At 58.0% G+C, this 20,323-nt stretch overlaps 1 protein-coding gene across 2 annotated transcripts in view; it reads right to left on the bottom strand.

The window, feature by feature from the left end:
• Positions 1-727: 727 nt before the first annotated feature.
• Positions 728-20,323, bottom strand: part of CACNG4 (calcium voltage-gated channel auxiliary subunit gamma 4) — a 51,886-nt gene continuing 32,290 nt past the window's right edge. For both annotated transcript variants that reach the window (XM_056127388.1, XM_056127387.1), the window contains 3 exons: positions 7,578-7,661; positions 2,959-3,099; positions 728-1,289 (listed from right to left, as the gene is read on the bottom strand). In XM_056127388.1, coding sequence (XP_055983363.1) covers positions 748-1,289; positions 2,959-3,099; positions 7,578-7,661 — 767 coding nt within the window. In that variant the 3' untranslated portion in view covers positions 728-747. The remainder of the gene's footprint in view (positions 1,290-2,958; positions 3,100-7,577; positions 7,662-20,323) is intronic.

Genomic DNA, 20,323 nt, shown 5'->3' on the forward strand with positions numbered 1-20,323 from the left:
CCGGTGACCCACCACCAGCGAGGGGGTGTGGGCAGGGGTGGGGGTCAGAGCCCCTCCTCAGACCTGTGGGCAGGGACGCAGCAAGAGGCCACAGGCCATTTCCCCTTCTTCTGCCTTGTGGAACGTTCTGGACTCTGGAGGACTCGGTCCTTTCCCGGATAGGCAGGAGCTTCCTGGAGGAGGGGCGGCCTCAGTGACTTGGGGATGCCACCCAGTCCTGGGGGGTGGACAGGCCTTGGCTGAGTCCACCCCCCAATCACAGAGAGAGAAAGAAAGAGAGAGGGGGGGGAGCAGTGGGAGAGGGCCCGCGGGGTATTCTTTGCGTCAGGCTCACGCACACACACGGGGAGGGGGGGTTATTGAGGGCACTGGCCAATGTCCCAAGGCCCCGGGGTGTCTGCAGGACCCTCCCGACGTGGGTCCAGGCCCAGCCGGGAAGAAAAGAGGCCCCCGTGGACCCCTTTCCCGGCCAGACTGGCTTCTAAGAGAGGCAGGTGGGGGTGGGGGAGTCCAGGCACGTGACCTCAGAGAGCTGGCGGGCCTCCTGGGGGGACGTGGGAACCCCCCGGGGAGGGAGGACTGGGGTGCACAACCCCGTTTGGGGGAGGGCGTGGGGAGAAGAAGTCCACCTCCCGCTGCCCGCCGAGCCGCCCGGAGCCCAGCGGGGTGGGGTGGGGTGGGGTGGGGTGGGGGTGGCCGCCTCCGGTTCCTGTTGGGCATGGGCAGGGTGGCGGGGGCGCGGCGGGCTCACACGGGCGTGGTCCGTCGGTTGAGCATGCTCACGTGCAGGCCGCCCTTGAGCTCCTGCTGGAAGAAGTCGTGCACCTGCAGGAAGCCCGCGTCCCGCTCGGGGCTGTAGCTGGCCGTGGTGGTGACCTTGAGCGGCTCCCGGGCCAGCGTGTACATGGACAGCTCGCCCATGGGGATGGCGCCCGCCAGCTTCAGGCCCAGCGGGGACGCGTCCCGCGACGGCGAGGCGTCGGTGGAGCGCGAGCTGGAGCGCGAGCGCCGGCGCCGGGGCCGGTAGCTGGGCATCCGCGCGTAGGGCGAGGCCGAGGCGGGCGCGGGCAGCAGCTGGCGCCGCGCGTGGAAGCGCAGCTCCTTGTTGCGCTCGATGTAGATGTTCACGGCCAGCACGCCCACCGTCTCGGCCACGATGAAGGACAGCGCGCCGAAGTAGAAGGACCAGCCGTAGTTGTAGTGGTTCTTCTTGTCCTCGTCCCGCTTGTCGCTGGGGTCGCCCGTGTTGCTGGAGATGTACACGATGATGCCGATGATGTTGCTGAGGCCTGCGGGGAGGGCGGGGTCAGGCCAAGGGTCCCGGGCGAGTTAGATCCCTGAGCCCCGGCCTGGTCCCGAACCCCGCCAGGAAGGGACCCTGAGGATGGCTGGGTGTGGCCCCCGACGGGACCCCAAAAGTGCTACAAGTGTTCGGATAGGGACAAGAAAACAGGCTGTGAGCTGCCACGGACCCTCCCGAGGAGTTCTGAGGGCACCTCTCCTCCCCTCCCCTCCTCCCCTCTCCTATCCTCCCCCTCCCCTCCTCTCCCCCTCCCCTCTTCTCCCTTCCTCTCTCCTTCCTCCTCTCTCTTCCCCTCCCCTCTTCTCCCTTCCCCTCTTTTCTCCTCCCCTCCTCTCTCCTCTCCTCTCTCCCCTCCCCTCCCCTCCTCTCCTTTCCTCTCTCCCCTCTCCTCTCCTCTTCTCCTCTCTTCTCCTTCCCCCTTTTCCTCTCCTCTCCCCTCCCCTCCCCTCTCTTCACCTCCTGTCTCCTCTCCTCTTTCCTCTCCTCTCCTCCCCTCCTCCCTCCTCTCCTCTCCTTCCCTCTCTTCTCCTCCCCTCCCCTTTTCACTCTCCCCTTCCCTCTTTGCTCTTCTCTCCCATCCCCTCTTCCCTCTACTCCTCTCCCCTCCTCTTTCCTCTCTCCCCTCCTGTCTCCTAACTCTCCTCTCCCCACCTCTCTCCTCTCCTCTCCCCTCCCCCCCTCTTTTCTTATCTCCTTTCCCTCATTTCTTCTGTTTTGGGGCTACACCCGGCAGTGCTCAGGGATCACTCCTGGCTGTTGCTCAGAGCCCAGGTGGGTGCTGGGGATGGAACCAGGTGAGCTGTGTGCAAGAAGAGGCCCCAGGCCCCTGTGCTCTCTTCCAGGCTCTGGGTTCCTTCCCACGCTCGCCATCTCTCTCTCACTCCTGGACTCACACACCCCAGAACATGTGTGGGTGGGTCTGTTTCCTTTGCCCTGCTTCCTTCCGGGTTCCCCTGAGCTCTGGGCTGGTGACCACCCATGCAGGAGCCACCTGTGTCCTCCGCCTTCCCCTCAGCTGCAGTGGCCAGAGGCCCCAGACTGTCCCCCTCGGGGCTCTGAGGGACCCTTGAGGTGGAGATCTCAGAGTGCCTGGGGTCCACACTGGGGGCAGACGGGGTCCTGGTGCCCTTCACTCTCCTTCCTGGCCATGTCCAGCCCCAGCACTCCCCCCATCCCCGACAGGGCCAACCCCCCATGCCTTGAGCCCCCTGGACATGCCGGCCCTGGAGCAGAGCTGCCCTTTGGAGCTCCTGACGTGCTTTCACCAATTTTGGCTGTTTTTGGCGTTTGCTTAATTCCTTTCTTGGCTGGGTGGTTCTGGGCTCACCAGGGGGCCAAGGAGGCCGGCCTGGGCCTGGACGTGCTCACCTCGAACCGCAGACTTGGGAGCGATGCAGAGGGAACCCGGATGTGCGGGCTGCAGCATTTCCCGCGTCCAGGGTGCCCCCAAGCCCTTGACTTGGTTCTGGGACTTTTGCATCACCCCTAAAGGAGAACTCTGCCTCACCCACACCTGAGCTGCCGCTGCCCGCACCCCCCCCCCCGGCCCGGGGGCAATGAGCATCCTTGAGAGGGCAACACCCCCCCCACACCAGGCTGTGCGTGAGGGTCCCACGTCCCGTCATCCCTCTCTCACAGAGCACCCCAGGGCTCACCTGCGGCCACGAAGAGGATGCCGGCGCTGAGCACGATGTTGTTCCTGCGGCTGTAGAAGCGGCCAGCTCCGATGCAGAGCCCCCCCAGCAGCAGCAGGATGGTGCTGAGGATGGGGAAGACGCTGGATGCGCGCACGATGCCTGCGGGGAGGGGCGGGGAGTCAGCCCTGGGGGCGGGGGCCGGTGGCGCGGTGGGCGTGGCCAGGGGTGCGGTGGGCGTGGCCGTGGCTGTGCCCAAGCACGGTGGCCGTGGGCGCAGGCCGTGGTCATGGTGTGGGCAGTGGCCGTGGCCGTGGATGTGGGTGCTGGCTGTGGGCTCGGGTGGTGGTCTTGGTGAGGGTTTTAACTGTGCTACGGGTGGTGGCCGTGGGTGTGGGCAGTGGCTGTGGGTATAAGTCATCAGCCCCCACTCCAAGCCCTTCCCCTGACTCTGACCATCCCCACGGGGCCCCTAGAGACTGAGGCTCTGTGACTGCTCAACCTGCTGAGTCCCCCTGCCCCCCCTAGACACACACACACACACACACACACACACACACACACACACACACACCCTGGGCTCCCCTCAGGAGGAGGAAGTCCCCCAAAGCCTAGGGGAGGGCATCTGCAGAGGCAGCTCTGGTGGGGAGAGGGGGGCCGAGAGGGGGGACTGAGGCCCCCAGCTCTCAGGTTCCATGGAGGGGTACAGTCTGGACTCTGAGATGTGTGGGTGAGGCCCCTGGACTTGGGTGGCACTGGCCCTCATTGTCCATTGTCCGGGGTTCCGCAGGTGAGTTTTATCTCCGTGCCCTTGGGGGCTGCATGAAAAGCTGGAGGAGCAGAGTGTGCGGGTGGGAGACGAGCAGGGGCCACAGAGAGGCATCGAGGTGCCCCGCGACAACCCTGACCCCTGGGCTGCTGGCTCGCAGAGATATGGGGCAGCTTACTTCCAGCCATCCCAGACCCTCTTAAAAAATGTTTTTCTTTGTTTGTTTGGGAGTCATGCCGGTTAGTGCTCAGGGATCACTCTGGTAAGGACTCGGGGGACCATATGCAGTTCCGGGGACCGCACCCTGGGTGAGCCACGTGCCAGGCAAGCCCCTCTGGTCCTCAGCCCCTCTGGGAGAGCAGCGATACTTATTGGGGGCCAGTGGGTGACCCCTCCCCCAGCCCCCAATGCTCATTCAAGTCTTAGCCCCAACAGCTGACTCAGAAAGCAGAGGAAGGGTCCCGACTGGAAGGGACTCCGAGATGATACCCCACCCCTGCGAGATACACCCTCCATTCGATGGCCTTTGCCTTTTGGGGATCAGAGACCCCCGACCCCACACTGGGAAGAGCGGATGGCAGGGTGTCAAGTCCTGGGGACCCAGCATGCCAGCCACGGAGCAAGGACACAGACCGTGTGTGGGCTGGGCAAAAGGAGACTCAGGGGCACATGGCAGGAGCTCTGCGCGAGGGTCTCATTCTTAACCCCTGGCCGGGGTGGGGGGCGCAGGGTCAGAGCCCCTGGCTTAATTGTCTCTATGTTCCACAGGTCACTGATGGTTCGGGGAGGGGGGGCAGAGCCCCAGTAGAAACCCTGTTGCGGGGACCCTCGTGGCTTGGCTGGTCTATGGGGGGGTCCTAGGCACCCAAGGCTAGAGCAGCTGAGGGGAGCCGGGGCCGCCCGCCTCTGAAGGGCGCGTTTGTCTCCTGCTCTGAGGCCCCCAGTATGTGGTACAGAGCGGGGATTGTCTGGGGGCCGTAAAAGCCGCTCTTCTCTCCCAGCAGCCCCGGGGGGCCTTGGGAAGCGTGCCCAGGGTGGGGGAGGGCGGCCTCGAGGCCACTCCTGCGGACAGTCGCACCCCGAGCTGGCGAGCAGCCTCGTGCCCCTCCTCCCCTGCCCCGGTGGGTCCTGGCCCATCTCTGAACCCGAAATGCAGGACCTGGTGAGAGGTGACCGGTCAGTGCCAGATGGACAGGCAGCCCCGGGACCTGCTTGGAGAAGGAGGCTTCCGGGGTGCTGCGTGCCCTGGGAGGAGCCCCGAGGTGACTGGGCTCAGTATCAGTTTTCCAGGAGGACTCAGGATGTCCAGCTCGGGGCCAGAGCCGTAGCACAGTGGGTGGACACTGGTCTCGCCGGCGGCTGTCCCGGCTTGGATCCCCAGCGTCCCATCCATAAGGTCCCCTGAGCACCACCAGGGGTGAGCTCTGAGCACAGACGTAGGAGTCAGCCCTGAGCCCCACCAGCTCTGGCCCGCAAGCCCAAATCCCAAACCAACCAGGGAACGCTCAGTCCGGCATTGAGGACAGGGTGTGGGGGTGGGCAGTAGGGAACCCCCAGCCCCTCCCTGTAACTCTCTCATCCCTGCCCTCCCTGCAGGGCGTCACTGTAAGAGGCAGCTGCACTCAGCATCCTGTGAAACCTCACAGGGCCAAGACGGTCCCCAGCACGTGGAAGGCCCCAGAGGAGGTGAGTGAGCGAGGAATTCTCCAGAACCCGCCTCTGTGCCAGCGCCACCCCCAGCTGGCGCTCCAGAGCATCTCCGTTTGAGAGGGCAGAGGACTGAAAATGGGGGACCGGCAGCCTGGGGACCGCTGAGCAGCCCCTTCGTCTGCCTGAGCTTGAGTGCCCTTTCCCACTGGCCGCGAGCTCTCGGGGGCTGCTCTCCCTCCTGCTCCACAAGGAAGGGCCCCTCCTGGTTGGTGGGTCTGCTCTACCACCCCCTCCCCACCATCCGCCGGAGCTCAAGGCTGGCACCTTGGGCCTCTCTGGGCTGGTGACGGTGCCCAGCGGGTCTCCCCACAGTGTCCCCCAAGAACACTTCCTTCTCTCGGGGGGGGGGGTTTCCTGCCTGCTGTGAGGTCCCTGGTGACTGGGGGGTGTAGCCCACCTCTGCTCTTCCCTCACCCTGCCCTTGGGCAGGTGGGGCAGGGGAGGGGCTGAAGCTGGCTGGGCCAGTTGCCTTCCCCACCTGGCTCACCTTCGCGCCGCCCTGCTCGGACCCTGGGACCCCGTGCATAAGAGCGTGGAGCTCAGGGTGGGGGGCTGTGGTAGAGAAGGGCTAAGACTGTTCTTCCTTCCTTCCTGCAGACGCTGGCTCCTGCCCATTGTGGCACCTTTGGGTGCCCTCCCCTGGCTCCCCAGGCTGGGGAGCGGCCAGCACCCGGTTGTCAGCTCCCGTTGTGTGCTCATCCCCTTCCCTCTACAGAGGGCCAGACATGGTGTCCTACAGTGCACACACTCCTGGTCCCCGGCGGGGTTGCCCAGGGCCGAGGCCCTGAGAAGGCGCCCCAGACAGAGCGGGGACAAGGCCCAGGAGGGAAGGGGAACGTCCAGGACTCGTTTTCTGCTGTGTACAGAGGGACGGGGGCAGGGCATCCCCCACCCTTGGACCCCCAGCCCTGGCCGCCCTGACTGTCCCTTCAAAGCCACCATCCCCCTCGTCCCCCCAGCCCAGGCAGGTTCAGAGTGGGTTGTGGGTGGGGTTCAGCTGAGCCTTCCCCCATCGAGTTGAGCCACAGGGTCTGCCAGGCACGTGGCCCCACCCGGGGTTCCCCCACAATGTCCCTGTCTCTGCACACAGCAGGTGTGACCACACGGCCCGCGCTGGCCTTAGCGGTACGCAGGCAGCAGGAAGGGTGCCCCGGGCAGGGGGGGTATCTGGGAAGGGGGAGCGGTGGGGAGGGGTACAGGAGGGGTCCAGAGAGACCTTTCCCCCTCCCGCCCCTGCCCCAGGCTGTTCCTCCAGCTGACTCAGAACCCCAGTCCCTCCTCTTCGGGAGAGAGACACCAACCCCCAGTGCCGCATGAGCAGGTGCACGGCGAAGCAGGAATCGATTCCCCATAAATGAAGCCGGCCCGGCCCCCTGCGGTCACTGCTGCGAGCCGCGCAGCGTGAGTCTCGGCTGATGCGAGGAGGAAAATGACTTCAAAATGCCGCCGCCTCTCCCCGCTCCAGCTCCCCACGCGCCCCCGGGCCAGAGCCAGCGTCCAGTGCTCAGCCTGGGGCGACCTTTGTTCTCTGGGGGCCCAGACATGAGGTGTCAGGACCAGGCGAGGACCAGGGCCGCTTAGGGGGATCCACAGGGCCAAGGCCACTGTCCTTCCTGTCCCGGCAGTGCACAGGTGGCCTCGGTGCTGGGCTACCTCTCGACTTTCAAGAATAAGGTAAGGGCTGGGGAGGTACATACCGCACCCCTAAATGCTTGGCCTGCGTCAGCCTGAGTCCTACCCCTTTTACCCCCTTGCTATACGGCAGCCCGCCAACTGCTCCGAAGGTGGCCATGCCCAGCCGGTCTGTGTGCATGCGTGCGTGCGTGCGTGTGTGTGAGAGAGAGAGAAACAGAGAGAAACAGAGAGAAACAGAGACAGGGACAGACTGGCAGGGAGAGAGACCCAGTTCCCGCCTCCCCTCTTCCAGGCCTCAGTTTCCCCTGCCTGGACTCATAGCCAAGTGGGTCCCAGAGCCATGGGGGTCCTGGCCTGACCCTAACCCACTCCTCTGGGCCCATCATTTCTGGTGCAGAAACAGAGTGGCAAGAGGCTACAGAGGAGAGAGGAGAGCACCTCCCCTCCCCTACCCGACCCCTGGGGGCCCCTGGCCCCTGTGGCCACCTCCCCACCCCCAACAAGGACCCGCATCCTCGGGACTCACGCAGGAGGTACTCAGAGCTGTCATGGTCGTAGTCATTGTCCTCCGGGAAGTGGTTGATCCGGAAGCAGTGTCCCTTGTAGATCCCTGGGAGACAGGAGGAAAGGGCTTGAGTGTGGCTGCCACGGGCGCCTCCCAGGCTGGGTGGGCGTCTGCTCAGGTGAGACCCCCAGGTGAGACCATCAGATGGGAAGGAGGGGCACACATGGGGACTGGTCACATGTGGTGTCGCCAAGGTAAGGTAGGGTTCCTGGTGTGTGTTGTAAGGACACACCGGAGAGCTCTGTGGGAGGGCTCTGTGGAGCAGGACCATCCAGGGCCAGCGGGACTGACCCCCCACTGACCCACTCCCTGGCTGTGCTGGAGGAGGAAGTTGAGAGAAGGGGGGTGGGAAGAAGCCGGATGGTTTTGGAGGGGGCAGGAGCTAAACACGGTTGGGGGAGGGTGGAAGGGGCATCAGTGATGTCAGCTGGAAATCAGGCACCTTCCTGCTCTCAAACTCGCCATCCCAGTGACTGTCTCCTCAGATACACACCTGTGCTGTGCCCATCCAGCAGAAGCAACGGGCCCATGGCAGGGTGGGCAGGCTGGCCGGAGCCCTATCCCCCACCTCCTGGCCTCCAGCACCCCGGATCCAGAATATGCTCAGAACCCAGAATAAATGTTTTCCCAAAGGTGGCGGGGGCTGGCTCAGGAGAGATTTCCGTTGCCCACCAACCACCACCTCTCCACCTCCCTCCCCCTGCCTGACTTCAGATTTGGGTACTTGATGGATCTAAACAAGATCCCTCTCTCCCCCAGGGGGTTGGAGAGATAGTTCAGTGGGTAGGGCATTTGCCTCGCACACGGCTGACCCAGGGTCCATCCCCAGCACACCAGAGAGACCCCTGAGCACCACCAGGAGTGATCCCTGAGTGCAGAGCCACGAGTAAGTCTTGAATACCACCAGCAATGATCCAAAAACAAAACTAAGAAATTAAAAAGAAAAGAGACAAGATCCCCAGATCACACACAGGCACTGTTGGCCGAAGGTTCAACGCCAAGAGGTCAAGAAAAAACAAAGTAAAGTCTCTCCCCAGATTCCCCTTACCCAGGGCCACTGCTGTGTGTCTCCCCGTGTCACTGAGGGTTCGGGTACCCAAAAGTAAAGGCCCCCGTTTAGGGGGTGCAGGCACAAACCCGGGGTCACATCTCTGAGGTCTCACGTTACTTGGCTCAGTCAAAAGCTGTCCTTGACTTTCATTCATTATTTTTCTTTATTTGAGGAGGGGTTGGACCACACCTGGTGGTGCTCAGGGGGGGCCCCTGGCTCTGCACTTGGGGGTCACTCCTGGCTGGGATCGATCCCAGAGCACAGCAAGCCAGGTGGTTCCTTACCCCCATCCCAACTCTCCGCTCCTCCACTTGACTTGGAATGGAATGTTTTTCATGAAGCTCTTTGTTGATTCCTACGCCGTTGTGAAAATTCACACAAGGGTCTTATCACTTGACACTCAACAGCCCTTCCCTTCCCTTCCAACACACACACACACACACACACACACACACACACACACACACACACACACACACCAGGGCGACATCCTGCAAAACCAGAACTGTCACTCCACTGCTCAAGATACCCCTGCCGGCGGGTGAGATCCCTCCCTGCCCCAAGGACCCAGCCCCAGCAGCCAAAATCCTCCAGAACTCAACCATCACTAAGCTCATGGCCACTTTCCACATGCTCAGACTGAGCCTCACCCATGAATGAACTTATTCCTAGACCATGCAGCAGCATTTGCAGTCGCATGACAACTCATACCTCACACCACCCATACTCATTATATATATATATGTATATGTATATATATATATATATGCTGTCAAAGCCGTATAGGAGCTGGAGCGATAGCACAGTTGGTAGGGCATTTGCCATGCATGCGGCCGGCTCGGCTGACCCGGGTTCGATTCCTCCGCCCCTCTCGGAGTGCCCAGCAAGCTACCAAGAGTATCTCGCCCGCACAGCAAAGTCTGGCAAGCTACCCATGACATATTTGATATGCCAAACACAGTAACAAGACTCACAATGGACACGTTACTGGGACTGCTCAAACAAATCGATGAAGACAGTGCTACAGCGCTATTTATATGTGTGTGTATATGTATAGATAAACACAAAGCTCAACCTTTAACAACTTGTTAGTGATCTCATACAAGAGCTGAATGGCCCCTGTGTGAAACACACCAATCTTCACACTTCTTTCCTCCCAGGAAATGTTTTTGGAGTATTTTCAGTGGTTTTTCATAACCAACAATGCAAGATAAATTATTTCAGTTCTGCTCTGGGGCAGGGGTTGGGGTTCGGGATGGAACCATCCAAAATACAATGGTGGGAAGGTGTCGTGGTGGTAGGATTGGTGTTTGAATATTACATGCAATCAAATATTGTGAACTAAATCTATAAAATATATATTTTTTAAAAAGACAACCCTCCCTGCATCCTCTGCAGACCTTACACAGCCACCCCCGCCCCTGCCCGCCTGGCAACCCCTAAACCAGCTCTTGTTTCTGCTGCCCTTGCTCTTCGTTTCTAGAAGGTCTCATCAGTGGGCTCCTGCGGGGAGAGTCTTTGGGGCCAATCGCCCAGCGTGCTTCCCGAAGACTCACTCCAGCTGGGCCCTGCCTCCAGCGCTGCTTCCTCTGCCTGGCGGCTTCTCCTGCCTGCCTCAGCGCTCCGCCACTCACACCTGTGATGGCTGCTGTCCTCAGGGATGCCAGCCACAGTGGTCACTTGCTGGGTGTGGGGGGAGCCTTGATCTTCCCTGGGATCGATGCTCAGCCGTGCCTTGCTGGACCCTGTGCCTTGCTGGACCCTGGGGTGGTGCAGGATTTGTTTTATAACAGGCTGCCAAACCGGTCTCGAGCATGGCTGTGCCCGTGTTGTTGTTGTTGTGTGTGTGTGTGTGTTGTGAGGGAATACCTGGTTATTCCTGGCTCTACACTCAGGCATCACTGCTGGTGGTGTCAGGGGACCATCTGGGAGGCTGGGGATTAAACCCAGGTGGGCCACATGCAAAGCAAGTGCCTGACCAGCTGTGCTTTCTCTCCGGCCCCAGCTGTGTCCTTATCTTGCCAATGAAATCATCCAATACATCCTTTTGTTTTGTTTGGGGGCCACATCTGGTGATGCTTTGGGCTTACTCCTGGCTCTGTGTTCAGGAATCACTCCTGGCAGGCTCGGGGGACCATATTGGATGCCGGGAATAGAACCCAGGTGGGCCGAGTTCAAGGCAAGTGCCCTACCGGCTGTACTAACGCCCTTGCCACCCTCATCCAACACAACTTAAATAGTTGCTTAAATAGTAGGAGGAAGTTCACACAGCATACAGTTTCCTTCATTTCCCAGTACCTTACAGTTATCTTTACAATTCAACCCACAGATGAAACTTTGAATACCCTTTTGTTATTCAGAAAAACAAAAACAATTCATTTGTAACAACCCAGACATCTCTGAAAAAGGAACTAGCAGAGGCACCCAGGAATGAGCTGGCGTTGGCATTCTTTTCTAACAGGGAAAGAAAAACAAACTTTGGCAGAAACGAGAAAGCCGCCTCGAGCTTATATATTCTGCCGGAAACTCAGCTTTAGCAGGCATCTGGGGTATTTGCTCCAATCTTCTTTGCTAACTCTTCCCTTCCCTTTCCTTTCCTTTCCCTCCCTTTCCCTCCTCTCCTCACCCCTCCTCTCCCCACCCCCAGCCCTTCTCACTACCATGGAGCCTCACCCCTGGTCCTGAAAATCAGGTCCTAGAGATGTAAGCAAAAGGGAGTTCTTTTACACTTTAGGGTGAGCATAAAATCTATTCCTGGTTATGAGCAATAGCACAGCGGGTAGGGCATTTGCCTTGCACACGGCCAACCCGGGTTTAATTCTCAGCATCCCATATGGTCCCCCCCTCCCCCCGCGCCCCAGCACCACCAGGAGTAATTCCTGCGTGCATGAGTGAGGAGTAACCCCTGTGCAATGCCGGGTGTGTGACCCAAGAAAAAGAGGGTTGGGGGGTAAAATTCAAGCATATAAAGAATAAATATTAGATGTTAAGTTATTAAATGAAACCAACACTTTTTGGACACTAAGAGTAGGAAGTAAGGGGACAGTCTCAGCCCTGGGACACAGCATACGGAGGGACCATGAGAGGGAGAGAGAGGGGAAGGTCGCGTTGGGGGAGGTGCCCGGGCGCCAAGGGCTACCCGCAGGCCCCGAAAGGAAGACCCAGCCGGGTGTCTGGTGCAGCCTGGCCCTGCCAGTGGGGCCCTGAGACCGTCCAGCTCCCCCAACGCTCCGTCAGCGCCAGGACCCGGACATGGAGGGAGGAGCCATGTTTTCTGGGGAGCTGCCAGAGACAGCGTGGGGAGCTGCCTCACAGGTCGGGGTGCCGCTCCTGGGGGAGGATGGCACACCCCACCTCCCAGCAGGGGACCACCCTGCCTCCCCACGCCGCAGCTTCCTGGAAGTGCCTCCACGAAATGGCACCCACGGCTGCCACTTAGAATCCCAGAATAGAGGTGCCGCGTCACCCCAAGACTTCACACGAGAGTAGGGGGGTTATGGAGAGCGACTTAACCCACTGGCCCACAGCTGCCCTCCTCCCGGCTTCAGGGAGCCTGGGCCCACCCCAGTGAGGAAAGCGGAGGAACGGGGAGGACCCCTGTTGTCTCAGCCCTGACTCCCGCGGCCGTCCTCATCCACATCCTGTTCAGGCACAGTGCTCCTCCTCCCTCCTCTGGGTTGAGTCCACTTCCCTGCACTTTGGCTCCAGCCCAGCAGCCCGGCCAGCCACCCCTGCCCTGGACCCGCTGCTGTCCAGGGCACCTGAGCTCGGGCCCTGAGGCTGTCCTGGCCCCTGCCAGCTTTGGGACTTCAGTTTGCCCCGAGGACTTGGCGTTTGTCCCCGTCCAGCTCAGTCTGACTGTGTGTGGGCTCTGGTCAGAAGGCAGAGAATGCTCTGTGCGAGACGTACATCATCGCGGCCCAAGCATCGTGGCCCTACGGTTCCAGCCGGCTTGGCCACCCCACCCCCTGCCATCAAAGCCAAGCCCGTGACAGCAGGAAGCTGCTTTCCGCCCCGTGAATGTCAGGCAATTCCCTGGTGCAATACCCAATGTCGCAGGCAAATCTTTGCAATTTGTTCAGTTCTATTTGCAAGTAAACTCTGAAAACTTCAAAAAAAGAAAAGGCGGGGAATGGACGGCGGATGTGAGTCTCTCCCTGTGGGGTCCTCCCCAGAGCAGACCACTGGCTAAGGGACCCATCGAGAGGGCTTAGTGCTTAGTGGTAAACTTTCAGTCCCCACAAGAGCTGCCACCTTGCGGTGCTCCTGGGGTGGCTGGCCTGGGTCCTCTGCTTCCCAGGGGCCGGAAGCTGAGACGTGACCAGTCAGGGTGGGGGGCTTCTTCATCTGAGAAACTCAGGCCCGGCTGCCTAGGGAGCTTCCTCTGCTCTGGGACTCTGGGACTCGGTGCAGCAAAGGCTTGATGATGTGTGGATGGGAACATACCCCATCCTACAAGCACACGTGTGTGTATGCATGCATGGATACATGTGTATGTGCATACATGTGTGAGCATGTGGGTGTGTGTGCATGTGTCTGCACTATGTGTACATGTGTGCACAAGCATGTATGTGTATGTGTGTGTGTGTGTGTGTGTGTGGTTTGGGTCACTCCCAGCCATGCTCAGGATGTAACTTCTGGTTCTGTGCGCAGGGATTACTCCTGGCTCAGTGCTCAGGAATCAGTCCCAGTTCTGTGCTCAGGGATCACTCCTAGCTCTGCTCAAGAATCACTCCTGTCAGGTCTCGGGGGACCATATATATATATATATATATATATATATATATATATATATATAGTGCCAGGGAATCAAACTGGGGTTGGCCCACATTCCAGGCAAGTGCTCTAGCCCTGTACTATCTCTCCAGCCTCTGCTTTCTTCTGTATTGTAGGATAACATTGGTTTGTCCTTTCTCCCTTGCCAGAGGGAGCTTAGGTTTATCGGGTGATACCCATCACGGTGCTCCTGAAGCACCTCCATTCCACTGTGTTTATCTGTAAACTCTTCTCTATGCGCCCTTCCCCAACCGGTCTATCACCTTTTCCCCGTAATTAGACTCTGTTAACTTGTAAGGTCAGATTCCTCAGAAATCTATGATTTTATATGTATGAGTGAAATATTGCCTTTCTCCTCTCCTTATGTCTTGAATAGTTTACTTTAGAGCAATGTCCTTTTTTGCATAGACGCAGGAAGACAGTTAATATTATGCTTTTGTAACTTGGGAGTAAATTGTCTCCAAACAATCTGTACTCCAGGGCATCTGCTTCCTCGACTTACGCCTCAGTTGCCCTTAGTTCCTAGCACCCCCAAAGCAGGGTCCCGATGAGGGACTGAATGGAGCCAGGGCAAGCTGTGAGCTACCCTGGCACCTAAATGGGTCAGGCCAAAGCACCACGATATTCAACTATAAGTTGAGAGCATGGTCATGGACAAATTCTGTCATGATCCAAAAGTAACGACGAGATTAGGACCCTGCTAGGGTTAAGAAAAGACTGATCTGGCCTGAGCACTGTAGTCTGAGATCGAGATGACCCCAGGAGAGCAATTCTATGAGCTTAATGTATCTCTTATTGTGTCCATACAAAATGATTAATATTATGAATGTTTATATGTTTGTTGGACAAGGAGAGAAGAAACGCACCCATTGGGATTCCACCCTTGGGCGGGTCCTCCTACTGAAAGAGTGTCTGTCCTAGAAGCAGCATCCCCGGAGGGAAAGAACTTTACCCCTACTGATTGTGACCACACCTATGTGTAAACCCCAACCCCTCATGCTTGGGCATTTAAGTAGGCTGTAAGAGGGGGCTGGGGGATCCAGAGTGAGAAGGAGGATGAAGTGGGATCAAGAAGGAGAATGAAGTAGCATGGGGGAGGAAGAAGCAGGAGGAGAATCAGAGGAGAACGGAGATGGGAATGGAATAAACTGCCACTGACACCAACCAGGCTGGCCCTCGTTTCCTTCCTTCATCCTCCCATCGCCATCCATCTCCCTGGGGTGGGGAAAGAAGCCCAAGATTACCGAACGCAGGCAGCAGAGAGAGAGCCGCTGCATGAGGCCCCCTCGTAATTTTATTTTTAGTGAATATACACTGTATTTTCTGAAATTTGTAAAAATAAAACAATAAGATTTGTCAATGAAAGAAAAGATAATTGATTTTTTTTTGATCTTTGATTTGGGTCACACCCCAAAACCGTGCTCAGACCTTCTTCTGGTTCGGCACTCAGGTGTCACTCCGGGCCATGTTCAAGGGACCATATGGGGCTCCAGAGATTGAACCCAGGTTGGCTGCACACAAGGCAAGTGCTCTACCTGCAGTGCTATCTCCCCAGACTTGTGCTTGAATGATTGACTCCCTCCCCGCCTCCCCGTCAGCCCTGGTATATATGCGAGGAATGTACTCTGTCCCCCGCCCCAGCCTCAGCCCCTGGAATCGTGGAGTCTAAAGTAAGAAGTTACTCTGCATCCCCGTGTCTGTTGAGTATTATTTACAATAGTCCGGATGTAGGAACAAATGAATAGACATGATGAATGAATATACTATTATTAGCTCTTAAACATTAAAAACTGGCAGTTGGAATTAAGGTTTACTCAATTAACAAAGAATATTATTGGGACATCTTATCCAAACTTTTTTTATGACATCTTATTGTCTCATTCATACTTTGGACAAACTTGCAGGCTATTGAATGTAGCCTGCCCACAGGGGAGAGTCTGGCAAACTCCCCGTGGCGTACCAAATATGCCAAATACCAGTAACAATGATGGGTCTCATTCTCCTAAAGAGTCTTGAATATAATCTCAGGACTAGGATGAAAGAGACGTTACTGGGGCCTGCTCGAGGCAATCGAAGAGTAACAGGATGATGAAATGAAATGAAATGATGAATGAATGAATGAATGGAGGGAAAAGGTATATGCAATGAAGTATTTTTCAGCCCTAGCAAAAAAAAAAAAAAAGGAAGTCCTGTCATTTGCAACACATATAGGTGAGTTTTGAGGTCCAGTATTTTAAGTAAAATAAGTTAGAAAGACAAACACTTAATTTTGTTTGGGGGCCACACCCAGCAGTGTTCAGGGAGCACTCCTGGCTCTGTGCTCAAGGAGCACTCCTGGCGGGGCTCAGAATGCCAGATGAGGTGCCAGGGATCTAATCAGGGTCAGCTGCGTGCAAAGCATGTGCCATCCCCACCAGACTATTGTTCCGGCGCTTGGAGGTTCTCACTTTTATGTTAAATTTGAAAAATAAAAAGCTCATAGACACAAACTGGTGCTTATGAGACAGGCGATAGAGGGGAGGTGAAGGGGACCCAAAGCATTTCCAGTTATAAAAAAAAGTCAGAGAATGTCATGCACAGCCTAATTACGCTGTATTACAGATTTGAAAGTTGCTGAAAAGTGCTTTAAAGTTCTTTAAACTGCTCACCACAAGACACAAACGTTTCATAGCTACGGTTGATGAAAGACTTAGCTGCGGGGTGGGGGTGGGGGGAAAAGGTGTTGATCACGTGACCACAACTCTCCAATCTTAATCCAGAACGCCTGACCGGGACATGATGTCACATGTCAGTTACATGCCAGTATCACACTCTTGACAGATGGAATGTCCTTGTGCAGGACCCCACCCCCCCCCACCACCACCTTTGCCAGATAGCAAGCACATTGTTGCAGGACAGAAAGACGCCGCCCTGTGAGATCACCCTTATTCCTCAGTCCCGCCAACGCACCTCAGCCACTATCCCTCTCTCTTCTCTCGGTCCAACCTAACAGGAAAAAAAGCAAATTGTCCTCGCCATTTCTTTGAGGCTACCTTCCTTAGGAAGAATCCATGGGACATGAAAGGCATACTAAATATGTGTGTGTGCTTTCCTCCCTTTAAAAAAAAAAAAAAGGAAGAAGCTGAAGCCGTGATCTTTGATGCGAATAGAAATGCGGAGACGGATCTAAACCGAGCACAGGTCACTCAGCTGGTGAGCAGGTGGGCAACGGCAGCCACTTGGGGGTCTGTATTCCTCTTGCCTCCCTCCGGGCTGTGACGTCTGTGCCCTGGGTTATGAGCCACTCTCCCTAATGTGTGTGTGTGGGAGGGGCCATTCCCTGGGACTCTGGGTGGGGGTGGGAAATGGGGGATATTTGGTGCTAAAACGAGCAAAGTTCCCAGCGACTTGGAACGAGGCAGCTTCCGAGGGGTAGGTTAGGGGAGCCTACACCGATCGGGTGTCAGAGGCAGAGCACACGGCTTCTGGCACTGGCAGACCCTGGTTTGATCCCCAGCACTGCACATGGTTCCCTGAGCCTCACCAGAAGTGATTCCTGAGCACAGAGCCAGGAGTCAGCCCTGAGCACCACCGGGTGTGACTACCTCTTTCCTTCTGAAGCCACGCAGGTCGTTGGTAGATAAGGAAACCCCAAAGAAGAGGCGATTTGAGGGAGCTTAATGGATGATCATCTATGCGATTCTGGTTTTTTTTGGGGGGGGTCACACCCAGCGATGCTCAGGGGTTACTCCTGGCTCTGCACTCAGGAATTACTCGTGGCCATACTCAGGGGACCATAAGGGATGCCAGGGATCGAACCCGGGTCGGCCACGTGGAAGGCAAATGCCCTACCCACTGTACTATCGTCCTGGCCCCTGTGGTCCTTTACTGACCAAAAACCACTGTTTTATTTCAGGGGTGTGTGTGTGTGTGTGTGTGTGTGTGTGTGTGTGTAGGAGTCACACCCAGTGATGCTTGGGGGCTACTCCCAGCACAGTTCTCAGGGGATCTGTTCCCAGAAGGAGTACCATGCGGTGTCAGAGGCTGAACCCAGGGATTCCCACATGCAAAGTCTGAGCTTTGGCCCTCTGAGCTGCTGTCCCGGCTCTTTGTACAGGCAGTTTCATAAACAGTTTCATAAACATAAACGTGAAATTTAATCTGTCCCAGACAAGATGAATTTTGACCCTTCCAAAGCCCAGAGCCGGGCGCTGGCCAGCCCAGAGTCACCCGCCACCAGACTTGGCTCTCCTGAGCTGCCGCTCTCTCAGCCCTGGTGCAAGCCAGGGCTGGTGCAAAGATGAAAGCTAATGGACAGCACGCCTTCGCAGCACCAACCGTTTCATCTCTGCAATGATGCTGCTTTGAAGACGGAAGAAAGAGGCTCAAAGTCCTGCTTCCCCCAGCCCCACTGCTCTGCTGAGTGGCCAGAGCCACCTATGGGCCCACGTGAATGAGGGACTCAGGGAGACCTGGACACAGCCCCTGGGATCTCAGCACCTCATCCTTGCATCTGCTCCCCTCCACTCAACCCTGTCCCAGAATCCTCCTGGAAGGCGGGAACAGAGGGGGTTGGGGCACAGTGTAGATGCTGGTCTTCTCCTGCCCAGTGCCCACCCCCCAGGAGTGAGGTTGAGCTGCTTCTGGGCAGAGAAGACAGCCTGAGGGGGCCCCCGCTGGACAGGCTGGGCCGTCAGAGCGGGTGGGGCAGGAAGCCCAGGAGCTTGCAGATGCGGGGCTGAGCAGGAGGATGGGCTGTGGGCCTCCCTCTCCTCTGTGCCCTCATCGTCCCCCCTCCACGGGCACTGCTGGGGGACCTATGGCTGGCCACCGCGGGCTTCGTGTCAGCCTCCCCCTCCTGGAGCAAGCTCTGGAGCGTGAGAGATGCTCGGGGAGGGGCCATGGCGGCAGCTCCAGCGGCAGGAACACAGGCTTTGTACAGGGAACCCTGGGTTCCAGCCCCAGTCACCCTCAAGGTCCCCTAAACACCACTGAGAGTGACACCCCAGAAATAAAGGAGACAGACCAGGAGCTGGTTCAGGCCGGAAGACAGGAGAGGGGATTGGAGGCATCTTAGATTGTGGGCTCTGGCCCTCAAGTGATAGTAGGACCCACAGCCAGGTGGGGGGGACGTCCACGTAGGGACCCCTTCTGGGCATGGTGCGCTGTGTTGGGGGCTCAGTCATGTGACTTGGGAACATTCTCACCTTACCCTGTTACCCTGGCCTTTCCCAACACTGTGAGGCCAGAACCACCACTCCCAACTCCCCACCCAGGGGACCCATACTCTGGCAGCTTCTTTGAAATCATCTCGAGCTGAGATGGACAGGGACATGGGGTGTAAATGGTCACCAGCGTGGACGCCACAGTCACAGGTGACTGTCCCCCCACTCCTGGGCTAGGTAAGTGTGAGTCGTGGGCAGGGGGCACAGAGAAGCACAGAGGGGGTGGGGTGGGATTGGGGGGCGGCCTGCTCTCCTGAAAACACCCACAGGCCCTGCCTCACGCCCATCTTCTAAGGGGAGGGGAAGCCAAGTGGACCCTGAAGGCTGTGGTTCCAGAAGGGACTCAAGACTTCAGAGAGGCACAGATTTGGGGTGCAGGGGGTGATGAGGCTTTGCCAGGCTGGCGGGGACGTGCACCCATGGGGGGTGAGTAGACTGCAGGCAGGGGGTCCAACCACGATCCCCTGCACCACCAGACGCGACCCCTCCCCGCCCACCCGGAGTTGGGAGCAGCTCCCAAGCGCACCTGGGTGTCTCCCGAAAACCACAAACAAGGAAATGAAGAGATGGGCAAGCAGGATTTGCTTTAACCTGTGATACGACCCCTGAAGTCACAGGGGCACCCCAGGACTCCCAGGATGCTCTCAGAGCTGGGCGGAGTCCACTGGCCAGAGCACGAGGGGGGACATGGACCTCTCCACTCATCACGGATGCTACTCAGGGCACTGATGCTTGGGGCTGCAGGACATTGGGGGGCGGGGCATCCCATCACAGCAGAGAGACGAGCCATGCAGTGAGGCTGGGGCTTTGAAGGGTGCAGGTTTGTCGTGGGGGATCCTGGAAAGGGCCAGGAGGCCAGGTGGGATCCTTCCCACCGGCAGAGGTGGGGTCTGCATCTACCTAGGGCTGCCCAAACCAGCCTGCAGCTTCCCCCCCCCCAAAAAAAAAAAACCACCATGGCCTCATGAGGGCTGGAGCCACATCACAGCGGGGCACCTGCTTGCCTTGCATGCATCAGACCCAGGTTCGATCCCTGGCACCCCAGATGGTTTCCTGAAGGCACGAAAAGTGATCCCCAAATGCAGAGCCAGGAGGAACCCCCGAGCATCATTGGATGTGACCCCTAAACCAAAAGAAAAAACCAGAGTCTCGTTCAGGAGGCCCAAGGGTCAAGGGCAGAGGCCATGTGGGTGCCCCCCCAACCCCCTGCACCCTATGCTCTTCCTGTACCCTGACCCCGCCCCCATGTCATGCTGGAGTTCATGCCCACCACCCCAAAGACACTGTCCTCAGAAAATCATGGCAAAGACCCCACCAAAAGGTCCCATTCTGAGTCCCCCGCATGCAGATTTGGGGGACACAGAGGCCCATGTTATGCAGGTAGCCACCCCACCCCCAGCTCCAGCTATTTCCCTGACATCTCCCATCTCCACTCAGAACCTCCCCCCGACCCCCGCCCAGCCCCGAACAACTCCTCCCCTCCCAGACCTCTCCCCAAAGAAGGTGCCAATCTCGAGATCTCCCAACGGCCCCATCGGGGAACCCTACCGGCCGGCCTCTTTCAGGTGCGCAAGGCCACTGCAGGGAACCCACCCTGTGGTTCATAGAGACACAGTGAGAGCTGGGGGGGGGGGGTTCCTTGGCATGTCAGTGCCCATCTGACACCCTCTGACTGA

This window comes from Sorex fumeus, unplaced genomic scaffold (genome assembly GCF_029834395.1).
Source record: "Sorex fumeus unplaced genomic scaffold, SorFum_2.1 ptg000063l, whole genome shotgun sequence".
Lineage (NCBI taxonomy): Eukaryota > Metazoa > Chordata > Mammalia > Eulipotyphla > Soricidae > Sorex > Sorex fumeus.